The sequence below is a fragment of the Maniola jurtina genome, chromosome 28 (assembly GCF_905333055.1).
Source record: "Maniola jurtina chromosome 28, ilManJurt1.1, whole genome shotgun sequence".
NCBI lineage: Eukaryota > Metazoa > Arthropoda > Insecta > Lepidoptera > Nymphalidae > Maniola > Maniola jurtina.
Window position 1 is genome coordinate 2,310,468 of NC_060056.1, and position 17,777 is coordinate 2,328,244.

The 17,777-nt window shown below is 44.8% G+C and overlaps 1 protein-coding gene across 1 annotated transcript in view; it reads left to right on the forward strand.

Moving 5' to 3' along the window:
- The window catches only part of LOC123879657, a 62,065-nt gene extending 45,367 nt beyond the window's left edge, over window positions 1–16,698 (forward strand). Inside the window, exons 20-28 of the mRNA XM_045927491.1 lie at window positions 586–750; window positions 2,638–2,710; window positions 3,635–3,696; window positions 4,588–4,763; window positions 5,571–5,718; window positions 7,262–7,422; window positions 11,526–11,610; window positions 14,444–14,623; window positions 16,438–16,698. Coding sequence (XP_045783447.1) covers window positions 586–750; window positions 2,638–2,710; window positions 3,635–3,696; window positions 4,588–4,763; window positions 5,571–5,718; window positions 7,262–7,422; window positions 11,526–11,610; window positions 14,444–14,623; window positions 16,438–16,604 — 1,217 coding nt within the window. The 3' untranslated portion in view covers window positions 16,605–16,698. The remainder of the gene's footprint in view (window positions 1–585; window positions 751–2,637; window positions 2,711–3,634; window positions 3,697–4,587; window positions 4,764–5,570; window positions 5,719–7,261; window positions 7,423–11,525; window positions 11,611–14,443; window positions 14,624–16,437) is intronic.
- Window positions 16,699–17,777: the final 1,079 nt, after the last annotated feature.

A 17,777-nucleotide genomic window follows, 5' to 3' on the forward strand; every position in this document is an offset into this window, starting at 1 on the left:
TATTTTGTTATTAACCCCCAACCCAAAAAGAGGGGTGTTATAAGTTTGACGTGTGTATCTGTGTATCTGTGTGTCTGTGGCATCGTAGCTCCTAAACTAATGAACCGGTTTTAATTTAGTTTTTTTTTTGTTCGAAAGTTGGCTTGATCGCGAGTGTTCTTGGCTATAATCCAAGAAAATCGGTTCGGCCGTTTTAAAGTTATCAGCTCTTTTCTAGTTACAGTAACCTTCACTTGTCCGTGTTATAAATTTTTAATTCACACTTGTACATATTTCTATGTTTTGGTGTACAATAAAGAATATATTACTTTTACTTTATTCCTTTATCGTGTTTTTAACCCCCGACCCAATAAGAGGGGTGTTATAAGTTTGACGTGTGTATCTGTCTGTGGCATCGTAGCGCCTAAACGAATGAACCGATTTTAATTTAGTTTTTTTTTTTGTTTGAAAGGTGGCTTGATTGAGAGTGTTCTTAGCTATAATCCAAGAAAATCGGTTCAGCCATTTGAAAGTTATAAGCTATTTTCTAGTTACTTCACTTGTCGGGGGTGTTATAAATTTTTAATTTACACTTGTTATTTTCAGCGGTAACGATCCCCGAGGTCCCAAGACCGGATTTGAAGAACAAGTCATCAGTACTATTGGTAGAAGTGACTGGGTTGGACAGGGCGTTGGTTCGTCCGGCCGATATCGAGTCGAGAAGGAAATTTGACCTCGTAATGCAAGACGTGTTGCAGTTTGGTATGAAAGGTAAGAAAGGCTTCATTCTTACTAGTAAAACGGTTGAGGAACTGGCGTGATTGCAAAGGAGGATGGGCAGAAATGTATGGACTCCAGCCTAGGAAGCGATATAATAAGTGACCGCCATCTTCGAGGTCCCAAGGCCGGATTTGAAGAACAAGTCATCAGTACTATTGGTTGAAGTGACTGGGTTGGACAGAGCGTTGGTTCGCCCGGCCGATATCGAGTCGAGAAGGAAATTTGACCTCGTCATGCAAGACGTGTTGCAGTTTGGTATGAAAGGTAAGAAAGGCTTCATTCTTACTAGTGAAACGGTTGAGGAACTGGCGTGCTTGCAAAGGAGGATGGGCAGAAATGTATGGACTACAGCCTAGGAAGCGATATAATAAGTGACCGCCATCTTCGAGGTCCCTAGGCCGGATTTGAAGAACAAGTCATCAGTACTATTGGTAGAAGTGACTGGGTTGGACAGGGCGTTGGTTCGCCCGGCCGATATCGAGTCGAGAAGGAAATTTTACCTTGTAATGCAAGACGTGTTGCAGTTTGGTATGAAAGGTAAGAAAGGCTTCATTCTTACTATTGAAACGGTTGAGGAACTGGTGTGATTGCAAAGGAGGATGGGCAGAAATGTATGGACTCCAGCCTAGGAAGCGATATAATAAGTGACCGCCATCTTCGAGGTCCCAAGGCCGGATTTGAAGAACATGTCATCAGTACTATTGGTAGAAGTGACTGGGTTGGACGGCATTGGTTCGCCCGGCCGATATCGAGTCGAGAAGGAAATTTGACCTCGTAATGCAAGACGTGTTGCAGTTTGGTATGTAAGATAAGAAAGGCTTCATTCTTACTAGTGAAACGGTTGACAAACTGGTGTAATTGCAAAGGAGGATGGGCAGAAATGTATGGACTCCAGCCTAGGAAGCGATATAATAAGTGACCGACATCTTAGAGGTCCCAAGGCCGGATTTAAAGAACAAGTCATCAGTACTATTGGTAGAAGTGACTGGGTTGGACAGGGCGTTGGTTCGCCCGGCCGATATCGAGTCGAGAAGGAAATTCGACCTTGTTATGCAAGATGTGTTGCAGTTTGGTATGAAAGGTAAGAAAGGCTTCATATTCTTACTAGTAAAACGGTTGACGAACTGGTGTGATTGCAAAGGAGGATGGGCAGAAATGTATGGACTCCAGCCTAGGAAGCGATATAATAAGTGACCGCCATCTTCGAGGTCCCAAGGCCGGATTTGAAGAACAAGTCATCAGTACTAATAGTACAAGTGAGTGGGTTGGGCAGGGCATTGGTCTATAAGCGAGACTGGATTACATACGCCATGTATGGACGCAACATGTCTTGGTTTAAAACTAATTGTTTTTAACCCCTGACCCAAAAAGAGGGGTGTTATAAGTTTGACGTGTGTATCTGTGTATCTGTGTATCTGTCTGTGGCATCGTAGCGCCTAAACGAATGAACCGATTTTAATTTAGTTTTTTTTTGTTTGAAAGGTGGCTTGATCGAGAGTGTTCTTAGCTATAATCCAAAAAAATTGGTTTAGCGATTTAAGAGTTATCAGCTCTTTTCTAGTTTTCTTGTAGAAAAGAAGGTTAGATAACCGTTAGGTTCATAATATTCAAGATTCAAGTGTCAATTGACAAATGTCAAGCTGTCAAGATGAACGTTGCCTAGATATATAATTATTTATTTGAAAATGATGTTTTGGAAAACTCAGATACTTTGGATCGAAGGCGCGGAATAGTCCAAAGAGTATGTAATCACTATGGAATAGTTCAAGAAAATCGGTTCAGCCGTTTGAAAGTTATCAAGTTCTTTTCAAGTTACTGTAACCTTCACTTGTCGGGGGTGTTTTAAATTTTTAATTTACACTTGTATTTTTATTACAGCTTCCCCAATAAAGGAGCCCCCACAGAGAGGACAAGTCGTGATTGGAAAGTTTAGCGACGGCAACTGCTATAGGTAATTATTATTAGAAAAGAAAAAAAGACCCCAACGAATAGAGAACCTCCTCCTTTTTTGGAAGTCAGTTAAAAAAACGTTTTTTTTTTTTTGTGAAAGTTGTGTCACAGATTTCTAGCTTGTAGACTAAATGAGTTACATACCTCAAATATTGGTATTTGGTGTAGAACGCGAACCCAAAACCATACATTGAATTAGAAATTCATTTAAATTATTTTTCAGGTGTGAGATACATGAAGAAAAGAGCCGAAAAAAAATTTTTTTTCTTATCCTAGCATGTGGGGTACCATTGTTTAGAGCTGATTGAATAGAGTACGAATATGTTTGTTATTTTTTTTTTTCTTAAGGGGCATGAGACCGGCTTGCCCGCGAAATTAAGAACTATTCTCACAAATTAGTCGATACTTTAATTAATTTCTTAAACTGGACCTTTTCAAATAAAGATTTTTATATAAACCTGTGAGGATGATACTGGCACTGTCGGAATTAGAATGCCATAAGCCTACGTTGTCGTATTAGTTTACTAATTGCGAAAGACCAAATTAAATTTGAATTTCGCGGGCAGGCCGGTCGGCCCTTAAAAACTAAGGAAATGGGGGGGGTCATCACAGTTGTCAATTTTAGACCATTTTTGTGACGGGGTCAAAAACTAAACTAATTAGGAAAATTAAATTTCGGTATTTTATGTACCATATACTGTAACCATGTACTGTACCATATAAAAATACTGAAAACAACGATTGATAAAATAGTTAATAATATAATAATAGCTGTGACCAAAACAGACGAACATGTTCTAGCTCGGAAAAGAAATATTTCATACACCCAATATATGTTATGATGTTCATAATTATATACGGAACCCTAAAAGAGTGAGGCCCAACTCGCACTTGACCGGTTTTCAAAATTATTTATTTGTTACAGGGCTTTGTGCAAACGGACCAATGTAAATGCAAACAAATATCAACTGGAATATATTGAGTTTGGTAAGTTGAAAAAGGTTTTCATAAATCATAGTTATCATCATCCATTGCCGGGCTACTACCGAGTACGAGTCTCCTCACAGAATGAGAAGTATCTCAAGTAATAAAAAAACCGGCCAAGTGCGAGTCAGACTCGCGCACTGAGGGTTCCATACTCAGGTATTTTTTCCAACAAAACAAAAACCGCGCCACTCACTCTACCACATGGTGATGTGGAAATGAGTTATTTGGTCAAAACGAGTGTTGGAGTGGGCTTTGTGGCGCTCGTACGCTGAAACTATTGAGTCTACAAAAAAAAGTGACTAGAAATTGTAGGAAATTGTCTCTAGTTTAATTGTTACATAACCATTTTCATTGTAAAATGAGTCTGAAAAAAGTTATCGTCAAAAAACTGTTTTTAGACGCCATTTTTCCAAGATGGCGGCGCGAGCGGCAAAGATACGAGGTGGCAAAATGAAAATTCGGAAAGACCACGTCGAAATCTATAAAACCACCAATTTGCATAACTCCCGGAAAACTTTCCAGATAAGCCCCTTTTTGACGACCAAATTACTGGGCTAAATCTTTGTAAAGCCAGACGAGAGAGAAAAAAAAATTGGTTGTCTGTAAAGTCGGTTTACTGACGATAGTTGAACGTGACAACAAAGGCCAATTGTGCTTCTTTGTCGCTCGTGCCGCGCTCTCGCTTGCACTTCAAGCCTTACATGGAACGCCTCAGAGCGAGCGAGGTAACGCCGCATGAGTCATGTTTTTTCGTGCATGCTACCGGCTCTATCGAATTATAAGACGTTGTCACGTCAAAAAAAGTAATGTAATTCCGTGCAATGGTACGGAATCCTTAAGAGTACGACTCGCACTTGGCCAGTTTTTTCTTATTCTATCCTTTTTCTGCAGGCAATGTAGAAGTGAACACCAGGGAAACCATCTACGCGTGTCCTCAAGAGCTGGACTTGAGCTCCAGCCCCACGGTGGTGTCGGTGGTGAACTTGCAAGTCAGCGCCGCCTCACTGACGCCCGCCGCCATCGAATACATCGCGAAATTGCGGGACAAGGAGACTGAACTCCTTCTGGTAAGACTTTGGCGACCGATAGACGTCCACTGCTGGACATGAAGTTCTTGTAGGGACGTCCACACGCCACGGTCTTGCGCCGCCGCAATCCAGCGGCTCCCGCAGGCTCGACATGTTGCTATCCACCTAGCGCGGGGTCTTCTAATGCCTCGCTTTCTGGTGCTAGGTCACCATTCTAACACCTTGGGACCCTAACCTCAAAAGGAAAAACGTAACGTTTTACTGGACGTCATGTATAAATATCATACATATGGTTTAAAACATATTAAAAACTAGCTGTGCCCGCGACTTCGTTCGCGTGGAATAGTGACTTTTCGGGCAGCATGTACGTTAAAAATGTTCGCCGTGATTCTTCAAATTGACATAACTTTTTCATTTACTAACCGATTGACATGAAATAAACACTAAATGTTAAGTGAAGCTTACTACAATATATTAGTGAAAACCGTATCTAAATCGAATAAGCCGTTTCTGATATTAGCGTGCACAAACACACAGACAAACAGACAAAAAATATTAATTACAATTTTGGGTTCGGCATCGATATAATAACAACCCCTGCTACTTTTTTTTTATATACATCCATTGTACAGACACCACTTTTCTACAATTTTATTATATGTATAAATTATTTCCACGCTTCAAAAGGTTTCTGATTTTAAATAATATTAAAAAAAGCACAAATAAAAAAAATATATAAATCTAATTTACAGTCCAATAACTCTCCTTAGTTAATCCTACTGACTCCACTATTTTCTTCATAATTATTTCTTCAACATTAGACCCTGTATAATTTGTTATGTACAGACCTTACCCGACGGTGCCAAGTCTGCTCCAAGCGGTTCAGAGGCGAACCTGTCCGTCGCCAAGAACAAGGAATCTGTCAACAAGATGATTGATCAGATGTGCAAGCCCGATTGGAAGAAGATTGAGGAAAAAGGGGGCGATGTTATTGGTAAGATACTTTTTTTTCTTCTCGTCTGGCTTTACACTGATTAGCCAATGTCAAGTTTGTAGTTATTTACAAGTTAGGGAAACTATATGTATAAGTATGGACTTCGTCTGTGCCGGCGCCCGCCGACATACACGCGGCGCCCCTTTAGCGCTTCCCAGTCAGTTCCACCACCAATAAACACCAGCAGAACACAAAAACCGGCCACTTCTAACAAAACAAGTGTAAATTAAAAATTTATAACACCCCCGACAAGTGAAGGTTACAGTAACTAGAAAAGACCGAAAAGACCTGATAACTTTCAAACGGCTGAACCGATTTTCTTGGACTATTCCGCGCCTACGATCCAAAGTATCTGAGTTTCCCAAAACATTTTCAAATAAATAATTATGTCCATCTTGACAGCTTGACATTTGTCAATTGACATAATATTATGAACCTAATGGTTATCTAACCTTCTTTTCTACAAGAAAACTAGAAAAGAGCTGATAACTCTTAAACGGCTGAACCAATTTTTTTGGATTATAGCTAAGAACACTCTCAATCAAGCCACCTTTCAAACAAAAAAAGTTAATTAAAATCGGTTCATTCGTTTAGGCGCTACGATGCCACAGACAGATACACAGATACACACGTCAAACTTATAACACCCCTCTTTTTGGGTCGGGGGTTAAAAACACTCCAAAAAGTCACAACACGCGCGCCAGCAAACGCCACCACAGACGAAGTCCGGTAAGATACTTGTATAATAAACTAGATAGTCCTCTCTGGAGGTGCTGGGGGGGTGCACACATAGGCGCCAAGAGGCTCCCTCGGGCTTTTTAGTTATAGTTTTAGTTATAGAATTAGGTTGTTAAGCTAGAAATAAGTACCTACTAACATAGTTTAAGTGATTTGTCATACTAACACAATTATGGGTCTAATTGCCTGAAATAAAAGTTTATTTATTTATTTATTTTATAATGATTAATGTCGGACAAGTTGAGAGGGCAACCGGGTTGGGGACGCCCCGCACACGCGCACAGCCTCCGTGCTAACTTGCTGCGGGTGACGTGCGGAAGTGTGTCCCCCCGCCTCATCCTGCCATTGCCATCTCAACCTGGCGCCTATTAGCTGACGACTTCCCTGGCGCAGTGATAAGCGTTCTGGTCTTATAGTTGGGTGGTCCCGGGTTCGATTAAAAAAAAAAATTGGTTGTCTGTAAAGTCGGTTTACTGACGATAGTTGAACGTGACAACAAAGGCCGATTGTGCTTCTTTGTCGCTCGTTCCGCGCTCTCGCTTGCACTTCAAGCCTTACATGGGACGCCTCAGAGCGAGGTAACGCCGCATGAGTCATGTTTTTTCGTGCGTGCAGCCGGCTCTATCGAATTATAAGACGTCACGACAAAAGCTGTGAATGATTTTCGGAATAATGTGATTAACTGACCGACTGATCCATCAACGCGCAGTTCTAACTACTGGACTAATTGGGCTGAAATTTGATATGCTGATAGCTATTATGACGTAGAGACGTAAAAGACTTAATTAATTTTTTTTTTCCACAGAGACACAACCCCTGATGGTCAGTGATGTAGAATACGTGGAGATGCCGAGCGGGGCGTGCGAGATCGACATCTTGGACGTGAACACGCTCAGGGATGGCTCGGTGTGTGGCTGCAAGAAGATGCCCGGCACCGACGAGGCGCTCGCCGCGCTCGCTAAACGGGTAGGCAGTGTCTGTGTGTTGTATGGAGACGCAGGGCGGGGCGTGCGAGATCGACATCTTGGACGTGAACACGCTCAGGGATGGCTCGGTGTGTGGCTGCAAGAAGATGCCCGGCACCGACGAGGCGCTCGCCGCGCTCGCTAAACGGGTAGGCAGTGTCTGTGTGTTGTATGGAGACGCAGGGCGGGGCGTGCGAGATCGACATCTTGGACGTGAACACGCTCAGGGATGGCTCGGTGTGTGGCTGCAAGAAGATGCCCGGCACCGACGAGGCGCTCGCCGCGCTCGCTAAACGGGTAGGCAGTGTCTGTGTGTTGTATGGAGACGCAGGGCGGGGCGTGCGAGATCGACATCTTGGACGTGAACACGCTCAGGGATGGCTCGGTGTGTGGCTGCAAGAAGATGCCCGGCACCGACGAGGCGCTCGCCGCGCTCGCTAAACGGGTAGGCAGTGTCTGTGTGTTGTATGGAGACGCAGGGCGGGGCGTGCGAGATCGACATCTTGGACGTGAACACGCTCAGGGATGGCTCGGTGTGTGGCTGCAAGAAGATGCCCGGCACCGACGAGGCGCTCGCCGCGCTCGCTAAACGGGTAGGCAGTGTCTGTGTGTTGTATGGAGACGCAGGGCGGGGCGTGCGAGATCGACATCTTGGACGTGAACACGCTCAGGGATGGCTCGGTGTGTGGCTGCAAGAAGATGCCCGGCACCGACGAGGCGCTCGCCGCGCTCGCTAAACGGGTAGGCAGTGTCTGTGTGTTGTATGGAGACGCAGGGCGGGGCGTGCGAGATCGACATCTTGGACGTGAACACGCTCAGGGATGGCTCGGTGTGTGGCTGCAAGAAGATGCCCGGCACCGACGAGGCGCTCGCCGCGCTCGCTAAACGGGTAGGCAGTGTCTGTGTGTTGTATGGAGACGCAGGGCGGGGCGTGCGAGATCGACATCTTGGACGTGAACACGCTCAGGGATGGCTCGGTGTGTGGCTGCAAGAAGATGCCCGGCACCGACGAGGCGCTCGCCGCGCTCGCTAAACGGGTAGGCAGTGTCTGTGTGTTGTATGGAGACGCAGGGCGGGGCGTGCGAGATCGACATCTTGGACGTGAACACGCTCAGGGATGGCTCGGTGTGTGGCTGCAAGAAGATGCCCGGCACCGACGAGGCGCTCGCCGCGCTCGCTAAACGGGTAGGCAGTGTCTGTGTGTTGTATGGAGACGCAGGGCGGGGCGTGCGAGATCGACATCTTGGACGTGAACACGCTCAGGGATGGCTCGGTGTGTGGCTGCAAGAAGATGCCCGGCACCGACGAGGCGCTCGCCGCGCTCGCTAAACGGGTAGGCAGTGTCTGTGTGTTGTATGGAGACGCAGGGCGGGGCGTGCGAGATCGACATCTTGGACGTGAACACGCTCAGGGATGGCTCGGTGTGTGGCTGCAAGAAGATGCCCGGCACCGACGAGGCGCTCGCCGCGCTCGCTAAACGGGTAGGCAGTGTCTGTGTGTTGTATGGAGACGCAGGGCGGGGCGTGCGAGATCGACATCTTGGACGTGAACACGCTCAGGGATGGCTCGGTGTGTGGCTGCAAGAAGATGCCCGGCACCGACGAGGCGCTCGCCGCGCTCGCTAAACGGGTAGGCAGTGTCTGTGTGTTGTATGGAGACGCAGGGCGGGGCGTGCGAGATCGACATCTTGGACGTGAACACGCTCAGGGATGGCTCGGTGTGTGGCTGCAAGAAGATGCCCGGCACCGACGAGGCGCTCGCCGCGCTCGCTAAACGGGTAGGCAGTGTCTGTGTGTTGTATGGAGACGCAGGGCGGGGCGTGCGAGATCGACATCTTGGACGTGAACACGCTCAGGGATGGCTCGGTGTGTGGCTGCAAGAAGATGCCCGGCACCGACGAGGCGCTCGCCGCGCTCGCTAAACGGGTAGGCAGTGTCTGTGTGTTGTATGGAGACGCAGGGCGGGGCGTGCGAGATCGACATCTTGGACGTGAACACGCTCAGGGATGGCTCGGTGTGTGGCTGCAAGAAGATGCCCGGCACCGACGAGGCGCTCGCCGCGCTCGCTAAACGGGTAGGCAGTGTCTGTGTGTTGTATGGAGACGCAGGGCGGGGCGTGCGAGATCGACATCTTGGACGTGAACACGCTCAGGGATGGCTCGGTGTGTGGCTGCAAGAAGATGCCCGGCACCGACGAGGCGCTCGCCGCGCTCGCTAAACGGGTAGGCAGTGTCTGTGTGTTGTATGGAGACGCAGGGCGGGGCGTGCGAGATCGACATCTTGGACGTGAACACGCTCAGGGATGGCTCGGTGTGTGGCTGCAAGAAGATGCCCGGCACCGACGAGGCGCTCGCCGCGCTCGCTAAACGGGTAGGCAGTGTCTGTGTGTTGTATGGAGACGCAGGGCGGGGCGTGCGAGATCGACATCTTGGACGTGAACACGCTCAGGGATGGCTCGGTGTGTGGCTGCAAGAAGATGCCCGGCACCGACGAGGCGCTCGCCGCGCTCGCTAAACGGGTAGGCAGTGTCTGTGTGTTGTATGGAGACGCAGGGCGGGGCGTGCGAGATCGACATCTTGGACGTGAACACGCTCAGGGATGGCTCGGTGTGTGGCTGCAAGAAGATGCCCGGCACCGACGAGGCGCTCGCCGCGCTCGCTAAACGGGTAGGCAGTGTCTGTGTGTTGTATGGAGACGCAGGGCGGGGCGTGCGAGATCGACATCTTGGACGTGAACACGCTCAGGGATGGCTCGGTGTGTGGCTGCAAGAAGATGCCCGGCACCGACGAGGCGCTCGCCGCGCTCGCTAAACGGGTAGGCAGTGTCTGTGTGTTGTATGGAGACGCAGGGCGGGGCGTGCGAGATCGACATCTTGGACGTGAACACGCTCAGGGATGGCTCGGTGTGTGGCTGCAAGAAGATGCCCGGCACCGACGAGGCGCTCGCCGCGCTCGCTAAACGGGTAGGCAGTGTCTGTGTGTTGTATGGAGACGCAGGGCGGGGCGTGCGAGATCGACATCTTGGACGTGAACACGCTCAGGGATGGCTCGGTGTGTGGCTGCAAGAAGATGCCCGGCACCGACGAGGCGCTCGCCGCGCTCGCTAAACGGGTAGGCAGTGTCTGTGTGTTGTATGGAGACGCAGGGCGGGGCGTGCGAGATCGACATCTTGGACGTGAACACGCTCAGGGATGGCTCGGTGTGTGGCTGCAAGAAGATGCCCGGCACCGACGAGGCGCTCGCCGCGCTCGCTAAACGGGTAGGCAGTGTCTGTGTGTTGTATGGAGACGCAGGGCGGGGCGTGCGAGATCGACATCTTGGACGTGAACACGCTCAGGGATGGCTCGGTGTGTGGCTGCAAGAAGATGCCCGGCACCGACGAGGCGCTCGCCGCGCTCGCTAAACGGGTAGGCAGTGTCTGTGTGTTGTATGGAGACGCAGGGCGGGGCGTGCGAGATCGACATCTTGGACGTGAACACGCTCAGGGATGGCTCGGTGTGTGGCTGCAAGAAGATGCCCGGCACCGACGAGGCGCTCGCCGCGCTCGCTAAACGGGTAGGCAGTGTCTGTGTGTTGTATGGAGACGCAGGGCGGGGCGTGCGAGATCGACATCTTGGACGTGAACACGCTCAGGGATGGCTCGGTGTGTGGCTGCAAGAAGATGCCCGGCACCGACGAGGCGCTCGCCGCGCTCGCTAAACGGGTAGGCAGTGTCTGTGTGTTGTATGGAGACGCAGGGCGGGGCGTGCGAGATCGACATCTTGGACGTGAACACGCTCAGGGATGGCTCGGTGTGCGGCTGCAAGAAGATGCCCGGCACCGACGAGGCGCTCACCGCGCTCGCTAAACGGGTAGGCAGTGTCTATGTGTCTGTGTGTCTGTATGGAGACGCCGGGCGGGGCGTGTGAGGTTGACATCTTGGACGTGAACACGATCAGAGAGAATAGGCATCTTCTAGGCAAGCGCGCTTCATTTTAAGCTGCAGATTCCAACGAATTGAGAACCTCTTCCTTTTTGAAGTCTGTTAAAAATAGCTGACCTCGAGGTTTCGTTACAAGTTCCCTAACTGTAATGAACTGAGCTTATGGTGTTTCGTTTTATTTCAGATGGAGGAATACTGTAACAGTGAGTTGGGCAGAGCACCTTATTTGCCCAAAGCCGAAGAGCTCTGCATTGCTCAGTTCCCACCAGGTGAGCAACTCGTAACAATAAAGCTACAGTTTTTTAGGGTTCCGTACCCCAAAAGGAAAAGGAACCCTTATAGGATCGTTGCGTTGTATGTCTGTCTGTCTGTTGTGTCTCTTAATCCAGGGGAATCAAAACCTATAGAAATCCTTACACTATTATTATTAAAACTGTTAGAATTAATAAGTACCAATAAACTCAACGATACTAAATTGATTGTGACAGAAAGTACTCTTTAACCAATCTCTTAAAGATATTAATATATGTCTGTTAGGCAGTATACAGATTATGTACGACAATCAACAACTTCTCTATGTTGAACTGATTTAACTGAGAAGGTGATTTTTCACAGGCTATTTTGAAAGTGCAAAACTAAGTCTATTTCTAGTAATAAACAGAAGATCTATATCCAATAATTACGTGGAATTGTTATAGTAATCAAAAGTGACCGATAAATACGTGAAAAGTGCAATATTATCTTCGTTCTATCTACGCATGACGACTGTGACAATATGGCGCCAATGTTCCATGTGCAACAATAAAACTTACCAATTTCAAGGTAAACTAGTGCCCATTGTAAACCAAAACATTAAATAGTAGAAGAGAAGATCCTATGAAGTTATTTTTCTTTTGTGCCAAGTCTGATAATAATAAATGGAAATAGTTACTTAATTAGAAAATAAATATTTGGAAACAGACGGTGAGCGAACAAAACATTCGTTTGTGCACTGCGTACCTACATACTTATTGCCGCATAACTAAACCAAAACAGATATTAATTACTATTTTTACATACTTACCATACTTACATTAATTTGAGCTCATAAAAATTGGGCTATCTACCTAGGTCCAAAATTACGGGAGTGATAGATATCACTGCACATTAGGCACTATTCCTCGAATAATAAACTAACAATGGAAGGTGTTCTGCGCATGCTAGAAGAGATTAAAGAACAATTTAACTCTCAAAAAAAGGATTTCCTAGATATGAGAGAACAAATAAACGCAATAAATAAAAACATTGATGAAAAATTCTTAGTCGTCTTGGAGAAATATAATGAGCTGGAGGAAAAAATAAATAATCAGCAGCAACATATAAATTATTTGGAAAAATATATTAGACGAAAAAACTTAATCTTCTTTGGCATTGAGGAAAAAGAGAAGACCTACCAAGATTTAGAGGAAAACATAATAAATATAATAAACAACAAAATGAATTTAAATTTTGATAAAAACTGCATTGAATACATAGGAAGATTGGGTAAAAATAAAAATAAGTTGAGACCAGTAATAGTAGTTTTATCCTCAGTGGGGAGAAAAATAGAATTGCTGAAAAAGAAAAAGTGCCTTAAAGAAACGAATTATTACATAATGGAAGATTTTCCGAAAGAAGTTCTGGAAAAAAGGAAAGAATTAAGAAAAAGTCTTGAAGAAGAAAGAAAGCAAGGAAGAAACGCAATTTTGAAATATGACAAAATAGTATTTTTAAAAAACCAAAAAGGATTGCTTTCTAAAAATTCTGTGTATGAAATGAATATGGTGTCCCCTTTGGAGACAAATAATAATCAGAACATTCAAAAATATAACAAAAATAACAAAATGTTATCACGAAAAAAGCATAAAAATCAAAAGCAAAAATAACTTTCAAGTCCAGATTGCCCCTCTCAGCCTCCCAAGCCGGCTGGTCACCGTGGGAGTGCTAGACTGCTACCCTTCTGATGGTGAAAATGGCAAGAGTAATAAAATAAAATATTCAGAAAAACGTAACCAACAGGAGGAGGCCTTCGCCTAACAGGCGTACTGAAAATAACAGAACATAATATCATAGCTTAAAAATATTTGAATAGGATTATTAAAAATTGAAATAACTAATAAATTATATTATTATTTAAATACTTAATATTATGAAGTACGAACTAGGAATCAATTGTGGTGTAAAAGATCCTTACTTATAAGTACACTGTATACAATATATAATACATGCATATATTTACTTTAAAAAAAAAAAAAAACTTATATTTACATAACATAAAGTGACTATAAAAGTTTTACTCGTTAGTGGAAACTTAGGTGCATTATAAATTGTATTACCTACATAATTACCATTATGAAAATAAGACAGGGAAATGTTTGTTATTAATTGTAGTATCAGTTATAAGAATTAAATACGTATATTTTACATGCGATATGATAGATAAAGATAGATATAATATGTGTAATCATTGCTTCTTCAATATGCTGTTGTAATGCAAAGAATGTGTACCTAATATCTATGTACTTACCTGCATATATTATGCAACATATATTGTGCTTTTTAAAATATTATAAATAAAAACATAAGATAATAAATTGTTATCTAGTAAAAATATGAATTGTAAATTTGTATTTAACTATTATATATCGATAACAACAAATATATACCTTCCAATAGGCATATACCTACAATGTGATAAAGGTGTATATGAGCTTTTCCATTTAAAAACAGTTTTATTCAGAATAAATAGTGATTAAAAATCAATTTTTTAAATTATAGTTGTAGTAATAAATTGTGTTCATAAAAAGAAATTAAAAAAGAATGGAAAAATTGAAATATACTTACCTACTTGTTGTTACTGTAATTATAAGATTAACATTTCTAATTATGTATTACCTATCTTACCTAAAAGCATGTATAACTTATGTTTGTAAATTATTTGTAAAATTTTCAGTAATAAAAGGCTTTATTATTATTATTATTATTATTATTATTTTAAGTAAGGTCAAGTGACATGAAAAAGCTTTCACACATGAATTTTCGCATGCTACCTTTAACATGGTCCATCTCTGGTATTGTCCACAGATCCTCAATGGTACCGCGCAGCTCTATGCCAGCAGATAGATGGGCCGGGCGGAGCGATGGCGACTGTGCTATACTTGGACTACGGCAACGTAGAGACTGTACCAGTCACGGTGCTGAGGAAGATGCTGCCTGAGTTTATACGAGGGCACCCCGTCCGCGCATGGCACCTTGACATACGCGGTAAGTGTGTTGGCACATAGACAGGCCGGGCAGAGCGATAGCGAGTGTATTATACTTGGACCAACAACGTAGAAACTGTACCAGTCACGGTGCTGAGGAAGATGCTGCCTGAGTTTATACGAGGGCACCCCGTCCGCGCATGGCACCTCGACATACGCGGTAAGTGTGTTGGCACATAGACAGGCCGGGCAGAGCGATAGCGAGTGTACTATACTTGGACCAACAACGTAGAAACTGTACCAGTCACGGTGCTGAGGAAGATGCTGCCTGAGTTTATACGAGGGCACCCCGTCCGCGCATGGCACCTTGACATACGCGGTAAGTGTGTTGGCACATAGACAGGCCGGGCAGAGCGATAGCGAGTGTATTATACTTGGACCAACAACGTAGAAACTGTACCAGTCACGGTGCTGAGGAAGATGCTGCCTGAGTTTATACGAGGGCACCCCGTCCGCGCATGGCACCTTGACATACGCGGTAAGTGTGTTGGCACATAGACAGGCCGGGCAGAGTGATAGCGAGTGTACTATACTTGGACCAACAACGTAGAAACTGTACCAGTCACGGTGCTGAGGAAGATGCTGCCTGAGTTTATACGAGGGCACCCCGTCCGCGCGTGGCACCTAGATATACGCGGTAAGTGTGTTGGCACATAGACAGGCCGGGCAGAGCGATGGCGAGTGTACTATACTTGGACCAACAGCGTAGAGTATGTACCAGGCACGTTGCTAAAGAAGATGCTGCCTGAGTTTATACGAGGGCACCCCGTCCGCGCATGGCACCTAGATATACGCGGTGTGTTGGCACATAGACAGGCCGGGCAGAGCGATAGCGAGCGTACTATACTTGGACCAACAGCGTAGAGGCCGTACCAGTCACGGTGTTGAGGAAGATGCTGCCTGAGTTTATATACGAGGGCACCCCGTCCGCGCATGGCACCTTGATATACGCGGTAAGTGTGTTGGCACATAGACAGGCCGGGCAGAGCGATAGCGAGCGTACTATACTTGGACCAACAGCGTAGAGGCCGTACCAGTCACGGTGTTGAGGAAGATGCTGCCTGAGTTTATATACGAGGGCACCCCGTCCGCGCATGGCACCTCGATATACGCGGTAAGTGTGTTGGCACATAGACAGGCCGGGCAGAGCGATAGCATGTGTACTATACTTGGACCAACAGCGTAGAGGCCGTACCAGTCACGGTGCTGAGGAAGATGCTGCCTCAGTTCCAAGAAAAAAAAACCGGCCAAGGGCGAGTCAGACTCGCGCACTGAGGGTTCCGTACTCAGGTATTTTTCCAACATTTTGCACGTTAAATTAAAAACTATTATACATAAAAATAAATAAAAATCTGTTTTAGAATGTGCAGGTAAAGCCCTTTCATATGATACCCCACTTGGTATAGTTATCTTACTTTGAAAATTGAAACATTTTAATTTTTTTTATTGATGTAACCACAAATTCGCGGTTTTAAGATTTATTCCTGTACTTGTGCTATAAGACCTACCTACCTGCCAAACATGATTCAAGGTCAACGGGAAGTACCCTATAGGTTTCTTGACAGACACGACAGACAGACAACTAAGTAATCCATAAGGGTTCTGTTTTTCCTTTTGAGGTACGGAACCCTAAAAAATGGAATTCGGATTGCCTAGAACCATGAAAGGTCGTTTGATATTATTTTATACCATTAGAAATTGAATGTTTTGTTAAGGAACAAATTATGAAAGCTTGTGACTTTATATTGTAACTATGTAACGACCGCTAGACACTTTGGAATTTAAGTTTTAAAATGAGTGAATACCCATTTTCAGATTTTCCCAATAATCCGTCTGATGAGATGTTAGCCAAGGCCGTGCTACACATGGGCATCGACGAGGAGGGCCGAGGCATCCTCAACATAACCCGCTGCGTGAAAACGGAACAAGGCATATGTGTGGTGGACGCACCGCAACTCTTGAAGGCCATGGGGGTGGCTTAACTTGACTCAATGCATTAATTGCCAAAACCACTCGCCATATTTGTTCTGTGTCAACTGTCATGTCAAAATATGCGAGTGAGTAGTAGATGCTTTTGACGATTCAAAAAACTTGTAAAAGTCTGATTGAATAAAAATATTTTGAACTTTTTTTTTTTTGAAAAGTTCTTATGGCGTTATGTTGGCTCCCCTGTCTAAGTCATTCACATTATTATTGGCATAGGAAGATGCAGATTTTGTTTAGTTTCATTTGATTTTCATGTCATTTATTCATGAAAATCAAATGAAAGCAACCAAAATCTGCGTCTTCTATGGTCTTCTCCGGCCAATATGGTGCCAATGACTTAGGGTGTGATTTATAGACTTTGACTGCTCAGACTTAAGATTGAGTTAAAACGACATAGATTTATGTACATCTGTCTCGTTTTAACTATGTCTTAAGTCTCACTCTTAGATAGACAGGGGAGCCAACATAACGCCATAGGAACTAATTTGTATATTAAGGACTAAAATCGTACTTTGATATGATAGTTATTGCGCAAATATGGCGAGTGAGTTCTCAAAATGTATGCATAACATGCTATACGTTCGTGCTAGACATGGACATTATTGCTACTTTTAAATCGCACCTGACAGGTGAATTTTCTCGCTCGCACACTCTTTAGTATCTTAGCTCGGAGCATGCGCTAAAATTTTATAAATAAAGCGGTATTAAATGTAATACCGCTTCAAGCGTTGTGAAATGTTGTACAGAGGGTTTTCACAAGTCAGCTGTGAAATGGTCCATGTTATAGTTCGTACTGTGGCATTAGTGACAAAGCGGTGCTACAAATGAAGATCGACGGGAACGGACGAGTGACCCCCAACATAACCAGCTGCAAGAAAACGGAACCGTCCGTTAATGATTATTATTAACGGATTTAACGACACTTTTTTTTTTTAAGTTAAGACGTGACTATCATTACAATTGATTAAGTTTACATTACGATTAAGTTTATTATTAAGTACTTGACTTAACAGAATTTGTACCTACAGTGCGACAAGGATCTTTTGGCGCGTGGCCAAAATCGGAACTAACGCCGCCATCTTGTGAAGTGTCACGCTTTCCCCTTGTACGTGGTGTTGCTAAGTAAGAAATCCGAAATTCACTTTTTTTTACATATTGGAGCTATTAAA